At 43.4% G+C, this 20226-nt stretch overlaps 1 protein-coding gene across 3 annotated transcripts in view; it reads right to left on the bottom strand.

The window, feature by feature from the left end:
- OXSR1 (oxidative stress responsive kinase 1) overlaps positions 1–20226 on the bottom strand; it is a 115302-nt gene that overhangs the window by 46612 nt on the left and 48464 nt on the right. For all 3 annotated transcript variants that reach the window (XM_067566182.1, XM_067566184.1, XM_067566183.1), the window contains one exon: positions 2356–2411. In XM_067566182.1, the coding sequence (XP_067422283.1) occupies positions 2356–2411 (56 nt within the window). The remainder of the gene's footprint in view (positions 1–2355; positions 2412–20226) is intronic.

The following is a 20226-nucleotide window of genomic DNA, read 5'->3' as shown; positions in this document are numbered from 1 at the left end:
TTTTAAAAATAAGATGTTCAAACTAGCAGCTGCTTTTACAAAAGAGAAAGCACTTCCTTCAACTCTTATAAACTTTATGACCTTGCATGGTTTAGCCATTGCCACCAGTTTATCCCATGAAAGTCTGAAACTGATCCTTACATAGATCTTTAGAGCAAAGCCACTTATTATGAAGAGTTGAGTTCATGGTGTATATGACTGGCTAGATTCTATGTTTTAATGCTGGCAATTTAGGTCTCTCTCATTAATATATAGAGTAATCTCAAGGATATCCTACCAGTGAGGTTACACTCAGTCGTTCCTCAAGGTGCAAGACCTTTAATATTCTGGTGTCAACATAAGCAAGAGATTTTAATGCACAACAAAAACATAGATCAAATTACAAGCTTCCTATTACTCAGCTGAGAACCCTCCAGCAGAGATAATAAATATGCATTTTAAGCACCTACCATCCCAGCAGTTTATAAACTTATGAACATAAGAATAAATAATATCCTTATGAGGTAAGAACATAGAAGTTAAGCAACTTGGCATTAGGTTAGTTTGCTGTTACACGGGTTCAGAAATTTAAAAACTGAAACAGCAGCTCAATCCCCTACTGTGACAACTTTATTAATAGTATCTCCCTTAAGAAGATCTAGTGTTCTACAGCTATGAGCCAAAATACTGCATCCTGGACCACTGCTGAAGGATATTGTAGGCTTTTATTAATAAATGGCTTGCCCAGCTGAGAAATTTGGGAAGTCACACATTACCTGCTATCATTACCTGAAACATGATGAATTCTTTACACTTCATTAAGTAACACAACAGCAGGCATTAAGAGCTCTGGGAGCATTTAAGTAAAAGTAAATCTATTCTGGGTTTTATACAGAACTCTTATATCTTGAAGAGTTGGGCCTTTCTGTACCAAGACTACTACTCTTCTGCACACTGTAAGCAGAGCATGCTATACATGGCATCATGTCACTCTGCAATGCGGAAGATTTTAACATTCTTCTGGTGAGACCGCTGAGCATTTCATGGGAGGATGCAAACAGCAGGAAGTTTTGTCAGAAGGGTGTTACACTCAAGAGAAGTCTTAACATTTAAAATCATAATCAGGAATAACCTCTTTCCAAATAAAAAAATATAGGATTAAAACCAGATATGTATCCCTGTTTAAAGAGTGTTCAGCCACCTGACACTAGGATGTGGGGCAAATGACAGAAAGTGAACCATTGATAAATATACTGAATAGACTTCCAGCCAGCTGTGCAGTCACTTTATAGTAATTTCATCTAGACCTCATCTCTGCAGTTTGCTTATGAGAATGTCAGATGTAGAACTATGTCAAAAGCCTTAACAAAATCAAAATATATCATACCTACTGCTCCCCCTCCTCTATCCACTAGGCCAGTAACCCTTCCAAAAGAACGTTAGTTTGGCATAACTTGTTCTTGACAAATCCATGCTGGCTATTCCTTTTAACCCTATCGTCCTCTAGATGCTTACTAACTGATTGATTAATAATTTTTCCAGCATCTTTCCAGGTTGGTCTATAATTCCCCAAGTCCTCTTTCCCTCCCCCTTTTTAAAGATAGGGCTGGAGAAGGGCAAATGTACATCTGGGACCTCACCCATCCTCCATGAGTTCTCAAAGATCACCACAGAGTTCTGAGATTACTTCAACTAGTTCCTTAACTATCCTAGGGTGAATTTCATTAGGTCCTGCTGACTTGAATAAATCTAATTTATCTAAATATTTTAACCTGTTCTTTCCCTGTTGGGCTTTCTTTCCTTTCCCCGTTAACATTAATTGTCACAATTTTCAATTTATCTTTTTAGTGAAGAATGAAGCAAAATAGGCATTAAACACCTGAGCCTTCTTGATGTTATCCATTATTAGCTCTCCTGCCCTGCTAAGTGGAGGACCTACACTTTCCCCAAGAATATGGGCAGCAGCAATTTACTTTGAACAATAGTATATACGTTATACAATATATACTTCAATCCCATGAAGCTGCCATTTTATGGCTTTGACTAGCTCTACAGCAAAAGACCCTAAAATGCTTGATTTAAAAATAATCGTTATCCAGGCAATTGATTTGAAGGTGTTGCTTTTGGTTTATGTTGAAATGATTTAGTCACATTGATACAGACCATTTCCAGCGCCATAATCTTAAAATACCAAAATATTGAGAAAAATATGCCAGAAGAAAATCTGTCCCTAGAAATCTTGTTTCAAATCCATATGGGACCATAGGGCAGTTTATCTACTGGGTTTCTACTTGCCGTTGCAAGTCACTTTGGCCAAACACCAAGCAATGCAGTTTTGTCCATATTCTCTTTACTCCAAGTTGGTAAGAAAGTTACCTGCAATCTGTACTGAGCCATCTTCTCCCAGAAGAATATTCCCAGCTTTCACATCCCTGCAGAAAATAAAGCAACAGTAAATACTACTTATTAAGCAAAGATACCACTAATTATTTCCCCCACACGATGCAAAATTGAAATGTGGGTTTGGCTGGGTGAGGGGATATGTTAGGGCCCTAAAAGTCTCTTTATTCTTCATGACTTGCTCAGGGGCAGCTCCTTGTCATTCTGGAGAAGTCCTGAAAGAGGCAGCAACTGAAGTGTAGATCAGTTCCAGGGCTAAACTCCACGTGCTCAGTCCCAAGTTAATGTTTGCATGGTTCTTCCACACACCAATGTAAAATATTTGCTTACACCCCAAAAAAGCACACATCAGAACAAAATTAAATAAAGACCACCCATGGACAGGGATTCTAAATATATTTTTAGAAACAGTAGATTGGAGTTGACAGCATCATTTAGAAGAATATTTAACATCCTGCCAATTGTGAACCTGTTAGTGGTGGCCATCTTGTGACAACAGGTATTTGCATCAGCAGTGCAAGAGCTAAGTAGAGAGTGACTACACTCCAATCTGCCTGGGCACACTAATATATTAACATTAACTACTATTCTGCATGTTAAGCCAATTTTATAGCTGAAGGGGATTCACATCAATTACTTAGAGGCTGTTTTATTGTGTAGTATCAATGACAGAAAATTAAAGTGTTACTTCTATAAATAACCAATGTCCACGGAACATCCTCAGTACTGTAATACAATAGCTTCTAACATATTAAAAGCTTGAAATATGTTGTGGAAAAAGCCCCACTTAGCTGCATATCAGTGAACAGTGTACATGTACAGTGAATATTAGCAAAGTTGTAATATTACAGCACGTAAATGTGACTTGTTGAAAAAGATCTCTGGGAAGTGAATTAATTACTTGTTAGGGACGCTGAATGGACAGAGTTGGATAATCAAGTGTTGTTCTAGTTACTCACAGGTCAGGGACATTACAAGGCTGCAGCAGTACAAAGATTTGCCACTATTTGACTAAACCCAGGCTTGGGTGGGTTCTCTCCATGGATTATTCAATTTTTAGTGTGTCTGTTGAGACTTCCAATAAGGTGGTATATGCAGTGGTGCTGCAGCAGTGTTGGTCTCAGGATACCAGAGAGACATGGTGGATGAGGTAATATCTTTTACTGGGCCAACTTCTGTTGGTGAGAGAGAAGTTTTCAAGGTGCAGAGCTCTTCTTTAGGTCTGGGAAATGTACTTAGTGTCAAGCACAAGGTGGAACAGATTGCTGTAATAAGCCATAAATCCAGTGCGTCAACTCAGTCAATGATTTTTAGTGTTTAGCAAAGCTATGAATTTAAGCTTATACTAAATGATCCATAAGCCTTGAACAATCCCTTTCTCCCCCACCAACTGCCTTCCACCCCACCTTCCTGTCCCCCCTGTGATTGGAGTGATGATAACAAGCCACGTCACCTTGAATGGTCCCTTACAATGTATTAATTACTTATGCTTAAGGTTAAGATTCTATCACGGGCAGTTTTACTAAAAGTCAGGGACAGGTCACGGGCAATAAACAAAAAGTAATGGAAGCCTAGACCTGTCCCTGACTTTCACTAAAAATACACTGGGGGAGGAGGGAACACAGAGCTGCCCAGGCTTGCAGCTGCTCCAGCAGGCTGGCTGGCTGATCAGCTATTCGGAAGCAGCCCCGGGGCTGACAGCTATTCCAGCCCCGCCCCAGAAGTCATAGGGGTCACAGAATCTGTGACCAAACTGTATCCTTACTTATGCTAAACAATCTGTTCTATTTTATTTATCTGTGACTCTCAGTACATTTCCCAGACCTGAAGAGCTGTGCAAGCTCAAAAGCTTGTCTCTCTCACCAACAGAAGTTGGTCCAATAAAAAATATTACCTCACCTACCTTGCCCCTCTAATATCGTGGGACCAAAACAGCTACAACACTACAAACAGTAAGGGAACTAGCTCATAATTAGGACAACTGTCCACTGCAAGCTACACAGACCATCAACTCATTTCACCATGGCCAAACACGCCAGTTTGTGTGTGTGTGTGTGTGTGTGTGTGTGTGTGTGTGTGTGTGTGTGTGTGTGTGTTTATATACACACCCCTGAGGCTATTATCAAAAAAGAAATCAGTTTTCGTAGTGAAAATGGGCATAACTCATGTACTTTTTCCTATAATTAAATCTCCACACACATTTTAAATGAAGTTACAAAACCTCAAGTAAGCAGTTGAAAAAGAGAAACCAACATCCTTTTGGCCCTTTCCTACAGTTCTCATTCTCCTCCCTCCCTACAGAGCAACAAAGCTCTTGCCCCCAAAAGAATGGCTATGTTTTTGTTGGCTTTGTGGTTCAGAACTGAACTGGGAAGGGAGGCCTCGATTCTCTCCAGATGTTCTATGTTATGCTTCAGAAATTTCACAGGGGGAGCATGTGGCATTACCCACAGTGTGGTCAGGGTGTCCCTGCCCACCAGAGAAGTAGTGGGATAAGTGGGTAGAGATGGAGAGGCCTCTTTCTTAAATCCAATGGCTTTACTGGACTGCAAGGGTATGTCTACACTGTGATAAGAGTCCCACAGCACAGCCACAGCTAACCTGGGTCAACTGACTAGGGCTCCCAAGACTGGGATTATAGGGCTATAAAACTGCAGTGTAGACATTCAGGCTTGGTCTGGAGCCCAGGCTGAGATCCTGTGGGGAGGGAGGGTCCCAAAGCTCAGACTCCAGCTCCAGACTGAATAGCTCCACTGCAATTTTTTGTCCTGCAGCCAGAATCTCATGAGCCTGAGTCAGCTGACTTGGGCTCTGACACCCATTGCAGTGGGTTTTTAACTGCAGTGTAGATGTGCCCCTAAAGACACAAATATTAATAGATCAGTTCTCCAAAGTGTAGTTTTTTCAATTTAACAGTAAACAGAGTCCAAAAAGGTCCATTCCACTGTAGCCAGTAACATGTGCAAGGACTTGAAGAAGAACACTGTACACCATAGAAAGTGTGTTATAAACACACAGTCACATAACAGAAAACCTACTGGAAAGGATTCTTCACTTGCAGCACAAGTTAAAGTTATACAAACAAATCAAATGCTTGTCTTCTTGGCCTCTCCCCCCACTCCACAGATCACAACAGACAGATGGATGAGACCCATCAGAGGAAATAATCAAGCCCATCCTCCCTGCAAAGGCAGGTTGTAATCCCAATAGATGACATACAAGATATTAATATGATGCCAGGGCTTATTTTAGCTGAAATATAATACCTCTTTCACTGGATCCATGCCGTGTTGTACAATGGTCTTCTCTCACACCTTACCAAGAGTGAAGTTAGTGCACAGTTGACTTAAGTTGTTTAAGTACAGAGTTCCAGCACAGGAGACTTTTCCATTTACCCATAGTATTTAGAATAGGCAACGGTATGGAAATTTGAAAAAAATTAAGTAAAATGGAAAGCAGCTGTTAGTCCTTTGTACAAAATCAGGTACTAACAGCAGCCCCAACTAGTTTTATGCCTAACAAGGATCTCTAGTCACAAACTCTTCTACCTATAGAAGGGAAAAAGAGTACCAAACAAAGCAGTTCTAGCCCTTCCAAAATATGTTCCAAAGGCCACACTGCCATCTCAGGATTATTTGAGTAGTTTTAAAGACATAATGAATTGCTGACGCAGTAAAGAAAAAGTTGCAGAAATTGTATAATAATTCACACTGGGCTGCTGCGTCTGTCAGACACAGAAGGTGATGCACCAAGTGGACTAGTAGTGTCTATACCAGGAATTCTAGAATAGAATGACTGCCTGGTCTCACAGGGTAGATAATAAGCTGGGGCAATGGGGGGAGAGGGGAGAATAAAAGGCAAGTAGGTTGCAATTCTATTGTTTAGGGTCTTGCTACACTTACTCCTGTTTTCTACAGAATCTACTCACTCACTTTTTAAAGTTTATTTTTCTTCCATGCCACTTGCTAGTAGCTAACACAAGTGACTGAGAGCTTGGAGGCATGATTTCTATTCCCAGCTCTGAGACCAACTACTGTAGCTGAATGATCTTGGGGAAGTCACAAACCCTGGGTGCCCCAATCTATAAAACAGGGTAAGTTACCTCAGGGATATCGTGAAGCATGATAGCTTAGTTTGAAAAGTGGCGTGTGGTACAAAAACAGAATACATATAATTGACATGCAGGATGAAGTGGAGGGGAAGGGGAGTGGGACGCTTGCTTCCACCATCAGACCCTACTAGAATAATAAGGCTATTTTAAATAAAAGTTTGTCCGACACTCTCCCTGCCACCCAGCAGAGGGCTTTTTGCCCAGGTGTTCCTGAAAGCCGAGTTTCCATGTCACAGTCCGGAGGCTGGAAATAGAGGGGGAAATTCTCCTTTGTGTTCATCCACTGAATTCTTGGATTTCCTGATCTCATTTCCTCTATAGCAATTGCAATAGAGTGCCAGCACAAAACTCCTTTAACAGCTGCTACAAGCTGTTACATAAATCAATGAGAATGTGGAGTCACAACGTCTGCTTCTTACCCCTAGAGACCCAAATCATTTTGCAATGCACAGTCTTAGGCACTAGTAATGGATGAGAGATTCCAGGTTTGAGCTCGGGTTGCTTTTAAAAACCGAGTGTCAGATTTAGGTTACGTAAATGGCCGGATGTAGTTGCTGATGTGGTAATATTGATATACATACTACAGTGCTCCAATCCTCATATATGCTTATTTAAAAACACATTCCTAATGCATATATCCGTTTATCTGTGAAAACGGAGGGACAGGAGCAGGAGGTGGCACTTCCCAGATCTCAGCTTCTTTCCCAAAAACCTGGAAGTAAATAGCTCTCAGGCTAGGCCAAAGTAGTGACAGGGGAAGGAAGTTCTATTGATTTATAATTAAACTGGGTGTGTTTACATGTAAAGGGCCCTTTAAAATGGAAACAGTCATCCTTTGAGCCACTGATCTTAAATCAGTGCCGCTTTCCAGGTTTCCATTGCACGTCATATTTCTCCCTCTGGTACAGCAATCAGAGCTCACTGACAGCTAAAGTTTTATAATCTCAAAACTTTACTAGATTTCTGTTTTGAAAAGAAAAGAGGATACAATATGGCCCATTATACATTTACACCTCCTGTCCAAAACCATCTCTGTCACAGGCTTGCAAAATTTAAAGTATATGTTACTAAGTAAATATAGCACGTGGCCTATTTCTCATGCTTTAACTGAATTCTGTGATGGATGGAATAAAAATACAACCACCACTTTCCCCATCCTGGAAACATTATAGTCCAGAGCCTGGAAAGAACACTGGCCTGGAATAACTCGTGAACTTTTGTTGACTTTGGATATAGGATTAAGTAACTAAATTACACTAAGGCTAGAAAATCTGTTTCATTATAATGAAACATGGGTATTCTCCATCTTAAAATGGTCTTTGAAGTGGTTTATTCACTGTAGACGGAACAATGAAATTAAGATTGCTTTTATTTAATTCACTGCTTCATTGACTAGAATGATGTGAGAAGACTCATCTATAGTGGGTAACAGCACCGACAAGTCAGAAGGTGCCTTAAATAAGGCAGTTATGACATTCTAGACGTGAATGATCTGTCACGTTTCTATACAGTCACAAAAACTGAAAAAAATGGTTGTGTGTTTCATCACACCAGTTGCTGTGATGCACATAAAAGATGAAGATGATCCATTCACATTCTCTCCCAGCCCCAAATAATTCTAACGCAACTCAGGAACTGCTAAAAACGACACTAGGCTTCATATGTTACTTAGTAATCTCTCTACAGACCACTGAAATTCAAGACACAATCGGAGCTGAATCCACACAGCAAGTGTGAAAGTTGTCCTGGTTACTATTTTATAATCTATTTTTCTCTATTCATTACTAAATGGAAACTGCTTGATTCAACAAGCATTGAGAAGGAAATTCAAACAAGCTTTCTTGATTTTAAATTTCCAAGTAACAGGTATGACTAAAAAGAACAAAGAAAAGAAGAATCAATAAGATTAAGATCTTTCATCTCCCTACAAACAGTTTTCAGGCTAAAATTCATGATATAGGTGTAAAGTGGATTAAAAAAGGGGTGGGAGTCCACTTTCTGAACACAAATAATATACTTGATAAATATAGCACTTACAGTAATAGTGAAGCATGTGACATTTAGGTCAGAGATCAGAATGGAGAAGTGGTGCTAGAAGTGGTCAAAGCCTAAAGTACTAAAAAGTGAGATTTATATTGAACAGATCTTTTAGGTTTTATAAACTGCACGCGCGCATGCACACACACCATCAGCCCTCTTTCTTACATGCTTTTATCAGCAGTGTTAATTAATGGGATCATCGTTAGGCTTCAGAGCTAACATTACTTCCCTTGCAGTGAAGGAGGACTCTTGTTACAGAAGCTATTGTTTCTGGCTGTCTGAAGCTGCAGGCAAATGTCACTGTCTCAGGTTTACATATGGTTCATAGTGTGAAGGTTGTCTTTGAAACCATACAGGTGAAGCACTTTTTAAAAATGAATTCCTAGATGATATACTATAAGTTGCAGCCACCAGGACAGAGCACTAGTTCGCCAAGTCACCACAGTATGATCCAGTTCGACTCCTGCACGTAGATACAGACGAAAGGTGCAACTGTGCCATGTGTCCGCTTATGACAGATATTACTCAGCTAGACATTGTGGAAGCTATAAACTTGCTCCACAGATCAAGAAGGTTTCAATCTGTTCTTCCTCACCATGCCTGACCAACCTGATTGCCTTCTATGAAGAAGTGACTGGCTCTGTGGATATGGGGAAAGCAGTGGATGTGATATACCTTGACTTTAGCAAAGCTTTTCATACGGTCTCCCACAGTATTCTTGCCAGCAAATTAAAGTAGTATAGGTTGGATGAATGGACTATAAAATGGATAGAGAACTGGCTAGATCGGGCTCAATGGGTAGTGATCAATGGCTCGATGTCTAGCTGGCAGCCGGTAACAAGCAGAGTGTTTTTGTTCAACATTTTCATTAATGATCTGGGGGATGGGGTAGATTGTACCCTCAGCAAGTTTGCAGATGACATTAAGCTAGGGGGAGTGATAGATACCCTGGAAGATAGGGAGAGGATACAGAAGGACCTATACAAATTAGAGGATTGGGCCAAAAGAAATCTGATACGGTTCAACAAGGACATGTGCAGAGTCCTGCACTTAGGACGGAAGAATCCCATGCACAGCTACAGACTGGGGACCGACAAGCTAGGCAGCAGTTTGGCAGAAAAGGACCTGGGAGTTATAGTGGATACGAAGCTGGATATGAGTCAGCAGTGTGCCCTGGTTGCCAAGAAGGCTAACGGCATATTGGGCTGCATTAGTAGGAGCATTGCCAACAGATCGAGGGAAGTGATTATTCCCCTCTATTTGGCATTGGTGAGGCCGCATTTGGAGTATTGTGTCCAGTTTTGGGCCCCCTACTACAAAAAGGATGTGGACAAGTTGGAGAGAGTCCAGTGGAGGGCAACAAAAATTATTAGGGGGCTGGAGCACAAGACTTATGAGGAGAGGCTGAGGGAACTAGGCTTATTTAGTCTGCAAAAGAGAAGAATGAGGGGGGATTTGATAGCAGCCTTTAACTACCTGAAAGGGGGTTCCAGGGAGGAAGGAGCTAGGCTGCTCTCAATTGTAGTAGATGACAGAAAAAGGAGCAATGGTCTCAAATTGCAGTGGGGGAGGTCTAGGTTGGACATTAGGAAAAAGTTTTTCACTAGGAGGGTGGTGAAGCACTGGAATGGGTTACCTAGGGAGGTGATGGAATTTCCATCTTTAGAGGTTTTTAAGCTGTGGCTTGATAAAGCCCTGGCCGAGATGATTTAGCTGAGGTTAGTCCTGCTTTGAGCATGGGGTTGGACTAGATGACCTCCTAAGGTCCCTTCCAACTCTAATATTCTACGATTCTATGATTGCATAAGACTCTACACAAAAATTCTCAGCATTTTGGATATAAAATTTTCAAACAAAACATAAATGAGCAACTTATAATGAGCTAACTAATGATTACTGCTGTCTCTTATTTTACTGAGAAAGAAGACTAAACCCCATGAGCAGAGTGACTTAATCCAGGTTTCTGTGAATTTAGAGTCCATGAAGGGCACCATATTGACAGCACTGGCTACCAGAGACCTCTGTCTGACCACAGAACAAGTGTCCTCCATGTTGCCTATCAGTATGCCTCACCCTAGACCTAGAACAAAAGTCTTCACGGGTGACAAGGTAGTTCAGTTTCCATTTCCCTTCAGACATTTGTCTCTCTTGAATGTGCTCCAGTAGCAGTAGGTTTCTGACTTGATACCAGCTCATTTCCCATAGGCTACAGAATGGCCATAAGATAGTAACAGCTTTCAGCCACTACCAACTTGGCCTGGTTTCAAACACACAATTAGAAATGAAAGGCTCTGTATCATGTTACCAATCCCTTGAGTTATTCAGTTCCCATAGGGTTTGTCTCTTTTCAAACGCACTCGCTAAAAGAAATTTGAAGTGCTGGAAAAACTGTTACAATATTGTTGCTAAAATAATGAATTACAGTACTTGACAGTCTCCATAGCAATCATGAGAATACTGGAATCCAGTTTTACTGCACCACCTGCCAGCAGACCTGCAATGCATTACTGAGCTTTGGAAATTGAGTTGGTATCCTACAGAACAAAGTTCTACCAATACAGTGCCAGAGCCACCTTCACATTAATCCATAAATGAGCAAGTTTACGGCAATCATCAGCAGTGTAGGTATTTGTCCAATTTATTACAACTGTATTCCCATAGAAAGGTCACTACTATTCTCAGCTACAAGCCAAATTTTTCAGTTGGGACTTAAAATGGGTTTTTAACCTTGCAATGTCTTTTTAACTCCGTCACATGTGTGGGCCCTCACAACCTCCATTCTGTATTCTCCCATTCATCAGCTAAGCAACTATTAAGTCTCCGGTTTTTTTCCACTGCATTTTTCCTCTTCCCTCTTGCACGCTCCCTAAATCAGGAAACCAAACCACCTTATTTGGAGTGAACACCAGGAACTTTGTTTCTTCTTCCTAGCATTCAGTTAGGCACCTCGTCACTCTCCCCTACAAACTGACAATTTTGAAGAGGTGGGATATTTTCAAGATAGAAAGGATTACCTTGCATCAGTGTACAAGCAGCTTCAAGTAAGAGAATACCACAGGTGCTGCCTCTACCGGTAAAGATGAGCCAGCAAGTGAGTATCTAAATGTACTGCTACCTGTTTTTGATGCAAGGCCAATATTTTCAATACCTATAATTTTAAGTCACTTACAAAACCTTTTCATTTTAGGAAAACACTATTGGACTAAAGAATTCTGGGATTCTGAAAAGCCTTATTTTACATATGAGCATATGTGATTCATCATTTCACCTGGACTGAAATTTCAGTTACACAACAGCTAATCATGAACAGAAAATAAGCTCAATTAAAATAAGGAAAAAGACAGAGACCTTGTGGCAGTTAATCAGCATGATTCATTTGTCAGGTTGCCATAAAAAGCGTCACCTGAAAAAACTCTGAACTTACACTGTTAGTCAAAGTTACGGTCAGTAACTTCAAATGCTCTTTGGTTACTTTTGCTTTAGTCACATATTGCACAGAATCATCACCAAACTCACAAACATCTGATAAACCCTAATCAAACACAAATCAGGAGTGGTGCAAAATATCTAACATCATCCTGCCATAGTCAATCATGACAGTGTTATCTGGGAGGGACCCCTTAGTCATAAAATGAGCTTGTCTCACTTGTTTCACTTCTGTGGAAAATTTCATAGGGTGCAATCCTGAAGCCCTGCTCATGAAAGCAATCCCATGGACATCAGATTGCGCACACAATGGCTGCAGAGTTTGGCCCTTAATCCTTAGCGTACTGGCTAGTTCTCAGGTGTTTAATACTTTAGACACTGGCCAAATTCCTAGGGTTTCATATAGTCACTAGGGTCACTGTGCTAGGAAGGGAGGATTGGCTTCTTTCTGGTTATGGAAGTCAGAGGGAGTAGCATGACGACAGACAACGAATGCATGGAGTGAGACATAGCCAAGCGCAGATGAGTGTATAACATAGGAGCAGAGAGTCTTAGTTCTGAGATACTGAAGGTGCCGCATGCTTAGAGGGGGAAACAGGAAGTGTGGCTTCTGCTATTTGACACCTACAAGGAACTGACCAACTAGTAGCATTAAGATTGAGAGGCAACTGGCGATAGGCTGTACTTTTCAAATGCGTTTCTTTAAAGTGTAGCCAAACTTTACTTACATGTTGTACCACTTTTCCCTTCATCTTTTCAGATGGTAAGCTCTGTGGGAAAGGGACTCTGCCTAGCACGTTGTGGGATAAATACACCACACTTCCACTAGAGATGCGGTGGAGGATTTCAAAGCAATATTACTGGCTCTATTTTAGGAATTTACATGGCCCTCATTAATCTATACCTGAGCTCACAATTTTAATGTATTTATCCTCTAAACAGCCTCATGAAGGTAGGGGCAATGTTATTATCCCTGTTGTAGAGATGGGGAACTGAGGCACAGCAAGACAAAGTGACATGGAGTCTGTGACACAGCAAGCAACTAAAACTAGGTCTCCCACACCGCATGCTAGCACCCTAATCATGGGGCATTCTTCTCACAATCTTAAATCTGAGATAAACATGAAGCTTTTCAACAGAGACGCTCGTGCATCACTTCAGCCGCAAATGAGGTTAAACAAGAAGAATTTCAGGAAACAATATTTAAACCATCTCTAGACATTTGCCTTTCCAACTTCCCCGCAAAGAGTACAATCCAACTACTCCTACCTGCCCAAAGCAGCTGCACACTCACTCTACTTATAATGAAGAGCAGGCTCCCCAAACCTTAACTGAAAGCAACGAGTCCATGACAAGTTTGTGTGGAGTGAAAATCAGCAGCAGCATGATTTTATTAAGCTAGTTTTCCTTGTAGTAACTTAATCCCCCATTTAGGAAGGTGCATTATTTAAAACTACAACAACGTCATCAGCATCAAGAGGTTCTATTGCTGTACATATATATTCCACCTCAATGTTGATTTAGAGCAATAGCTCTGTCCCCTCTTTTCAGGTCAAGAGTTTCCATGGTCATCCTTTAGGCTCTGCCAATAGCCAGGTGTCCAGCTCAGCCAGATGTGCTCATTAGATTTATTCTACCATACTGTGACTAAATGCATTCTGCCAGATTTCTACTGTGTGATGTATGATTCAAGTGTTCCAGTTACATTTGTGTCATTGACTGAACAAACATTCATTGTGCTAGCTATGTACTCTTATTTGTTTTTAAATATCTAACAGAAGGCCCCTGACACTTGTACTCCACAACTCTGATCCCATTTCACCCTGCTTTATACCTGCACACAGATTCCGCACATTATAAGCGTCATTCGGGTGGTCAATTACCCCAGATGAATTTCCTCCAGAACCAGTAGATAACTTTGACTCCTTTGGTCAACTTAAAAAGTAATTACATGAAACACTTCCTGTCGGAACATCTGCAGAGAGACTGCAGAGCTTAGGACTTCCACCCACATTTCACATTAGACTCCAGCAATTTGCCAACTCCTTTTGTTTGCTTTTGCCCAAAACACGAGAAGAATGTATATAAGAACTGGAGCTTGGTGAGAATGTTTTTCAATACAAATACCTTGCCTATACTACAAATTCTAACTGGGTTTGTACCAAGCTAGTGACACAGCTAGCTCTCAATAGATGCACGTTACATGGTTAATACTGTCAAGAACTGCAGCCGCAAACCTCTCTCCCTTCACAGGCACATTACCCGTATGGAACCCTTTCTTTACAGAGCAGAGAGGACACTCCCCAAAACCCTGGTAATTGCACTGGTTAGTCATCCTTCCGCCTAGTTCTCGGTATAATAGAACTTGCCAGAATGCTTTGCTCCACATGCTGCTGGTATCTCTCTACTTTCAGCTTGTTTTCTCACGCTGAAGCATTGAGAGAGAGCTGCCCAGATTTTCCTGGACTGTACAAACACAAGCCAGATTATGACTGTGGTTCTTGTGACACATGGTTGTGGATTTAAAGATGCAGCAATGACTCAGTGCAACCAAGTGTGCTGTATTTAATTTATGACACTCACCTAACTAATTAGAAAAGTACAATGGTATTTGTGGTGCAAATGGATCCAAAATGGATACAGCAAGTTTGGCTCAATGCACCTCAGACCACAGTTTAGTGTAAATTACATTTTGGTTTCTTCAAATCGAGCAGTTTAGAATGCCCCCCTCCCCGCAACTAAAATGGCTTTTGACCAAAACAAAGATTTTTATGGAAAATTTTGGTTGAAATTTTTTTTTTCCTACAAAAACCTGGAAACTGAGAAAGACTGTTACTTGCCTATAACTGGTGTTCGAGATGTGTTGCTCATGTCCATTCCAAGTAGGTATGTACATGCCTCATGCACAGTTTGCCGGAAAGTTTTCCCTCAGAAGTACCCGCAGGGACCCTCTGCCTCCTCAGTTCCTTCTTGCCAGTTGGCAACAACAGAGGGGTAGGCTGGTGGGTCCTGGAATGGACATGACCAACACATCTCAAAGAACACCAGTTACAGACAATAACCATCTCTTCTTCTTCAAATGCTTGTTCATGTCAATTCCAAGTAGGTGTTTCCCCAGCCAGACTAAGGAGGTGGGATCGGAGCTCAGAGAACTACAAACTGGAGCACTACACTCTGCTGAACGCAACGTCATCTCTGGCTTATCAAGTGATCGCATAATGAGCAGCAAAAGTAGGGATGGTGGACCATGTGGCTGCTCTGCAAATATCCTGCAACAGAACTTGGGCCAGACAGGTTGTCGACGAGGCCTGGGCTCCCATCAAATGGGCTGTCACTTTCACCAAGTCATAGCAGGTCCTGATGCACGAGGTAAACCACGAAGAAATTCTCTGGGAAGAGACCAGAAGACCCTTCATCCTTTCTGCCAGCACCACAAAGAGCTGGGTGGTCTTTCTGAATGACTTGGTTCTCTCTATGTAGACTGCCAATGCCCTCCTGGTGTCCAGGGAGTGTAGTCTATGTTCCCGATTGTTAGCACGTGGCTTCGGGTAGAAGACTGGAAGGAAGATATCCTGATTTACGTGAAACCAAGACACCACCTTTGGCAGGAATGCTGGGTGGGGACAGAGTTGAACTTTATCCTTAAAAAACACTGTGTATGGTGGCTCCGAAGTGAGTGCTCTGAGTTCGGAGACCCTCCTGGCCGAAGTGATAGCTATTAGGAATATCACTTTCCATAACAGATAATGGAGCACAATGCAAGAGACTCAAATGGAGGTCCTGTCAATTGTGAGAGAACGAGACAGATCCCGTGGAAGGAGTGGTTGGTGAGTGGAAGGGTACAGTCCATCTAGGCCTTTCAGGAACCTGAATACCACGGTGTTAGCAAAAACCAAGCGCCCCGCCACCCCTGGATGGAAGGCTGAGATCATTGCAAGATGCACCTTAAAGCAATGACTGCGCTAGGCCCAGCTGTTTTAGGTCCAACAAGTAGTCCAGGATTGTGGGAATTGGAGCTGACTGAGCCTGGATGCCCCTTTGGGAAGTCCATCTGGAGAACCTTTTCCATTTAGCCAGATAGCCCTTGTGGAGAGCTTCCTACTGCCTAAGAGTACCTCCCTTCCTGGTTCCCAGCGTGCCAGCTCCAGGGGATTTAACCATGGAGCTTTTAGGCCATGAGGTGAAGGAGTGTCCTGTGATCCTGCGTGTTAAGATCTGGAAGCAGTGGTAGTGTGACTGGGTTCTTTATGGAAAGGTTGAACAGCGAGGTGTGCCAGTGCAGCCAAGGCCAGGCTGGGGCTATCAGGATCACTGATGCCCTGTCCTGCTTGATCTTCCGCAGAACCCTGAGAATAAGCGAGGTAGGTGGAAAAGCATAGAATGGTCGGTCCATGGGATGAGAAAGCCATCTGCTATCGACACCAGGCTATGCTTCTGAAAAGAGCAAAAACAGAAGGCACTTCCTGTTGGACCTTGCGCCAAACAAGTCTACCTGGGGAATTCCCCACCTCTGGAAGATGTTCAATACGTCTGAATGGATGGACCATTCATATGTGAGAAAAGACCTGCTGAGGTTGTCTGTCAATGTGTTCTGGGCCCCTGGCAGGTATGAAGCTTCCAAGTATATCAACTGAGCGATGCAGAAGTCCCAAAGCTTGAGGGCTTCCTGACACAGGGGAGAGGAGTGAGCTCCACCCTGTCTGTTTATATAAAACATCACCGTCGTGTTGTAAGGACCGATACTACCTTGCCTTCCAGATGGTCTCGGAAGGCCTAACAGGCCAAACGTATTGCCCCCAGCTCTCTCACACTGATATGGAGCAGAAGCTCTGACTGGGTCCAAAGACCTTGCATCCTTAACTGCCCCCATGTGGGCCCCGCAGCCCATCGCTGAGGCATCCGTCACCAGGCATACCGATGGTGGAGGTGCCAAAAAGGGACCCTCACGTACACATTGTTCAGGTCACACCATCAGGTCAGAGATTCCAGCACTGATGCATGGGGGGAGGGAAGGGAACTACATGGTCTACGTTGTGATAAGCTGGCAGGTACACTGTTGCTAACCAGCTCTGCAGGGGCCTGAAATGTAGTCTTGGGTACGGCACCACGTAAGTACATGCCAGCATGTGCCCTAATAATTTCAGACAGATCCAGGCCGTCATGTGTGGGTACAGCCTCAGGTCCTCTATGTGAGAGCACAGAGCACGAAAGCGAGATTCTGGGTGGGAAGCTCTGGCTAGATCTGCATCCAGTACTGCTCCGATAAACTCTATTCACCTGGTGGGGATCTACGTCAACGTTTGGACATTGAGGATAAGCCCCAACCTGTCGAACATGGTCCTGATGAACGTCACGTCTGCCTATATCTGAGCCCCGGTTTGCCCCTTGATTAAACCAGTCATCAAGGTAGGGAAACACCTGTACTTCTCTCTTCCTCAAGAATGCCACTACCACCGCCATACACTTGTTGAACACATGGGGAGTCGCTGAAAGGGCAACAGGGAAAACTGAACTGGTAGTGCCCTTGACCGACGATAAACCAAAGGAATTTCCTGTGGTCAGGAAAGATAAGTCTTTCAAGTCGAGGGTAGCATACCAATTGCCTGGATGCAGGAATGGGATAATCGAGGCCAGGGTAACCATACGAAATCTCAACTTCATGAGGTTTCGGAGGTCAAGAATAGGACAGAGCCCTCCCTTCGCTTTTGGGATTAGGAAATACTGGGAGTAAAACCTGTTCCCTCTGAGATCCCTGGGGACCTCTTCTACTGCTCTGACTTCTAGGAGCGTCTGCACCTCCTTCTGAAGGAGTTGCTCATGAGAGGAGTCCCTGAAGAGGGACTGAGAAGGGGAGGGAGGGTGGGAAGGGGGAATGAATGAAATTGGAGAAAACATCCCAGTTTCACAGGGCAAAGAACCCACTGGTCTGATGTAATTTGGTACCATGGACTGTGAAATTGGGATAAATGGAGCAAAAACAAGGGTAGATCCAGGGATGTGAGTGCAACGCCATCTTTGGGTGCATCCTCAAAAGTTCTGTTCCCCCCTCTCCCCCCGAGGGCTGTCTGGGTTGACCAGAGCTCCTGCAGAAAGGGGGATTTTGGGGCCACCATCTATTACCACTTCTATCCCTTCGGCAATTTAAGTCCTGTCTGGATGAGCCCTGGTAGAAGCAGGGCATAGGTTGCAGCCTGAATAGCCTCCTCTGCGGGGCTTGTGTATGAAGCCCCAAGGATCTTAGAGAAGCCCAGGGGATCCTTTAAGCTGTACAGCTTTCCATCAGTCTGTAAGGAAAAAAAAAGGCTGGCCCCTCAAATGGGAGGTCCTGGATGGTGACCTGTACGTTGTGTGGAAGACCCAAAGCTTGGAGCCAGGAGCTCTGTCTCATTGCCATTCCTGATGACATTGCTCTCACAGCTGCAGCCACACTGTCCAGGGCCGCCTGCAGTAGAGCTTTAGAGACTGCTTTACCTTCTTTGACTTGCCCCGCAAACTCTGTCTTGGAGTCAGAAGGCAGTGAGTCTGTAAACTTTTCTAGCGACAGCCATGAGTTGAAGGCATACCTATTTAGGATAGCCTGCTGGTTAGCTATCCAAAGTTGGAGAGGTCCAACTTCTTAGCATCTTTCACCTTCGGGGTCTCCACGGTGCCACGTGCAGCACTTGTCAAGTGGGAAGGTCGTTGTCTCATACCCAACGCAAGCGATTGGAATCTTGCTGACAGAGACCCCTGGACCTAATGGTATGCCCATGGGGTCCAAAAGGTGCCACTCCAAGGCCCACGGTATCGCAAATGGCTGCATCTCTTGCCTGTGGCGCCTGCTAGGGTGCCAGCTCCTCCTAGAGTCCTAGAGTCTCTGAGTCAGAAAAGAGCTGCTCACTCCTCGGTGACCATGGAGAGGTGGTGCTGGGCAGTGCCGGGGAGTGGCACCAGGGGGATCTCGACCTCGCCATCATGGCTGGCTTGCCCTTGGATGGTACCGACAGTCTCTTCAGTGCCGACTCACGCTCTGGAGGGCGGCTAGATGGTGGAGGAGATGTCTCCTCAATAAGTTCTCTGGCCACCTCAAATGTCCCTGGAGTGGAAGGAAGCTGGATGTCCTCCTCCTCCTCCTCCTCCCTCTCCCTGCATGAAGAGTCCACTGGTACTGGACTCAACGAGGTTCTTCTCTGGCCCCGAGTCAACAGTACTGAGGTTGAGGGCTGGGGACTCATGTCCTGGCACTGGTCACACCCTGGTAGCCTCTGTAGGCTTGGACTTAGGGGTCGGAGAGCACCCTCTGGCCCTGCTCCTCTTCTGTGTGCCGGAGAATGGGAGTGGTGCCACTTTTCAGAGCATCCTGGGCCCCTCGGTGCTGGGGATTGCTGCTACTGCAGCTCCTTTGGTGCTGGCGACGCCTGTTGGTGCCGAGGCTCCCTTTGCACCATTTATTTTCTTGCCACCAGTTCTTTAGTAGCAGCCGGGGCACTCTGCAGTTTTTAAAATGGAACCCAAGATTCCTGAGTCTCACCATTCCTCACTTTCACAGATATTTGCTGACAACCACTGGAAAAGTGGGCATCTCCTCCCGTTCTAGCGCTGGTCCACAGACAAAGACAACCTACTCTTGCCATCACTAAGTCAGTTAATTCACATGGCAAAGGGACATGAAATGGATCTAAAAGTTCATACCCAGCTGATGACCCATGTGGGTGTCAATATGATGCTACATGACAATGTGTTTTCTCAGTTTGCTTTTTTAATAATCTAGTAACTAAGAGCTACATTAAGGTTGCAAAATTAAGCACTGACAAATTAGGAAATGCCAGAGCTATGGTTGCCTTTGCAACCATAATACTGTCTTTATGTACATGATCACATACTATTTTTTCCACAGGACCCCTACCTCTGTCAGTGCAGACGATGGACGGAGCTCATTTAATGAGCAGCTACTCAATATTTTATTTTAATCTCATTATTCAGTGTGTGGCCTCAGGACTTGTTCACTGAATACTATTCAAACCCTGCTCTGAAAAAAGAAGTATTAATTTCCTCAGTCTTTTCTATAGTGCTCATCACTATAGTACGCAAGTGCTTCACAAATATTCAGTCATTAGATCCACAAAACCCATGTGACATGAGTGGGTATTATCATCCACACTTTACAAATGGGAAGCTCAGGCACAGAAGGTTTAAGGTCAAAGGTATCCAATAATTTTAGGTACCCAAGTTGAGATGTCTACCGCATGATTTTTCAGCACATTTAGCATCATACAGCACTTTATTATACA

Source organism: Emydura macquarii, unplaced genomic scaffold (genome assembly GCF_026122565.2).
Source record: "Emydura macquarii macquarii isolate MOO-44397 ecotype Brisbane River unplaced genomic scaffold, CSIRO-AGI_Emac_v2 contig_2742, whole genome shotgun sequence".
Classification (NCBI taxonomy): Eukaryota; Metazoa; Chordata; order Testudines; family Chelidae; genus Emydura; species Emydura macquarii.
The sequence above is the reverse complement of the archived record's forward strand: the minus strand, read 5'-3'. Positions and strand labels throughout refer to the sequence as shown.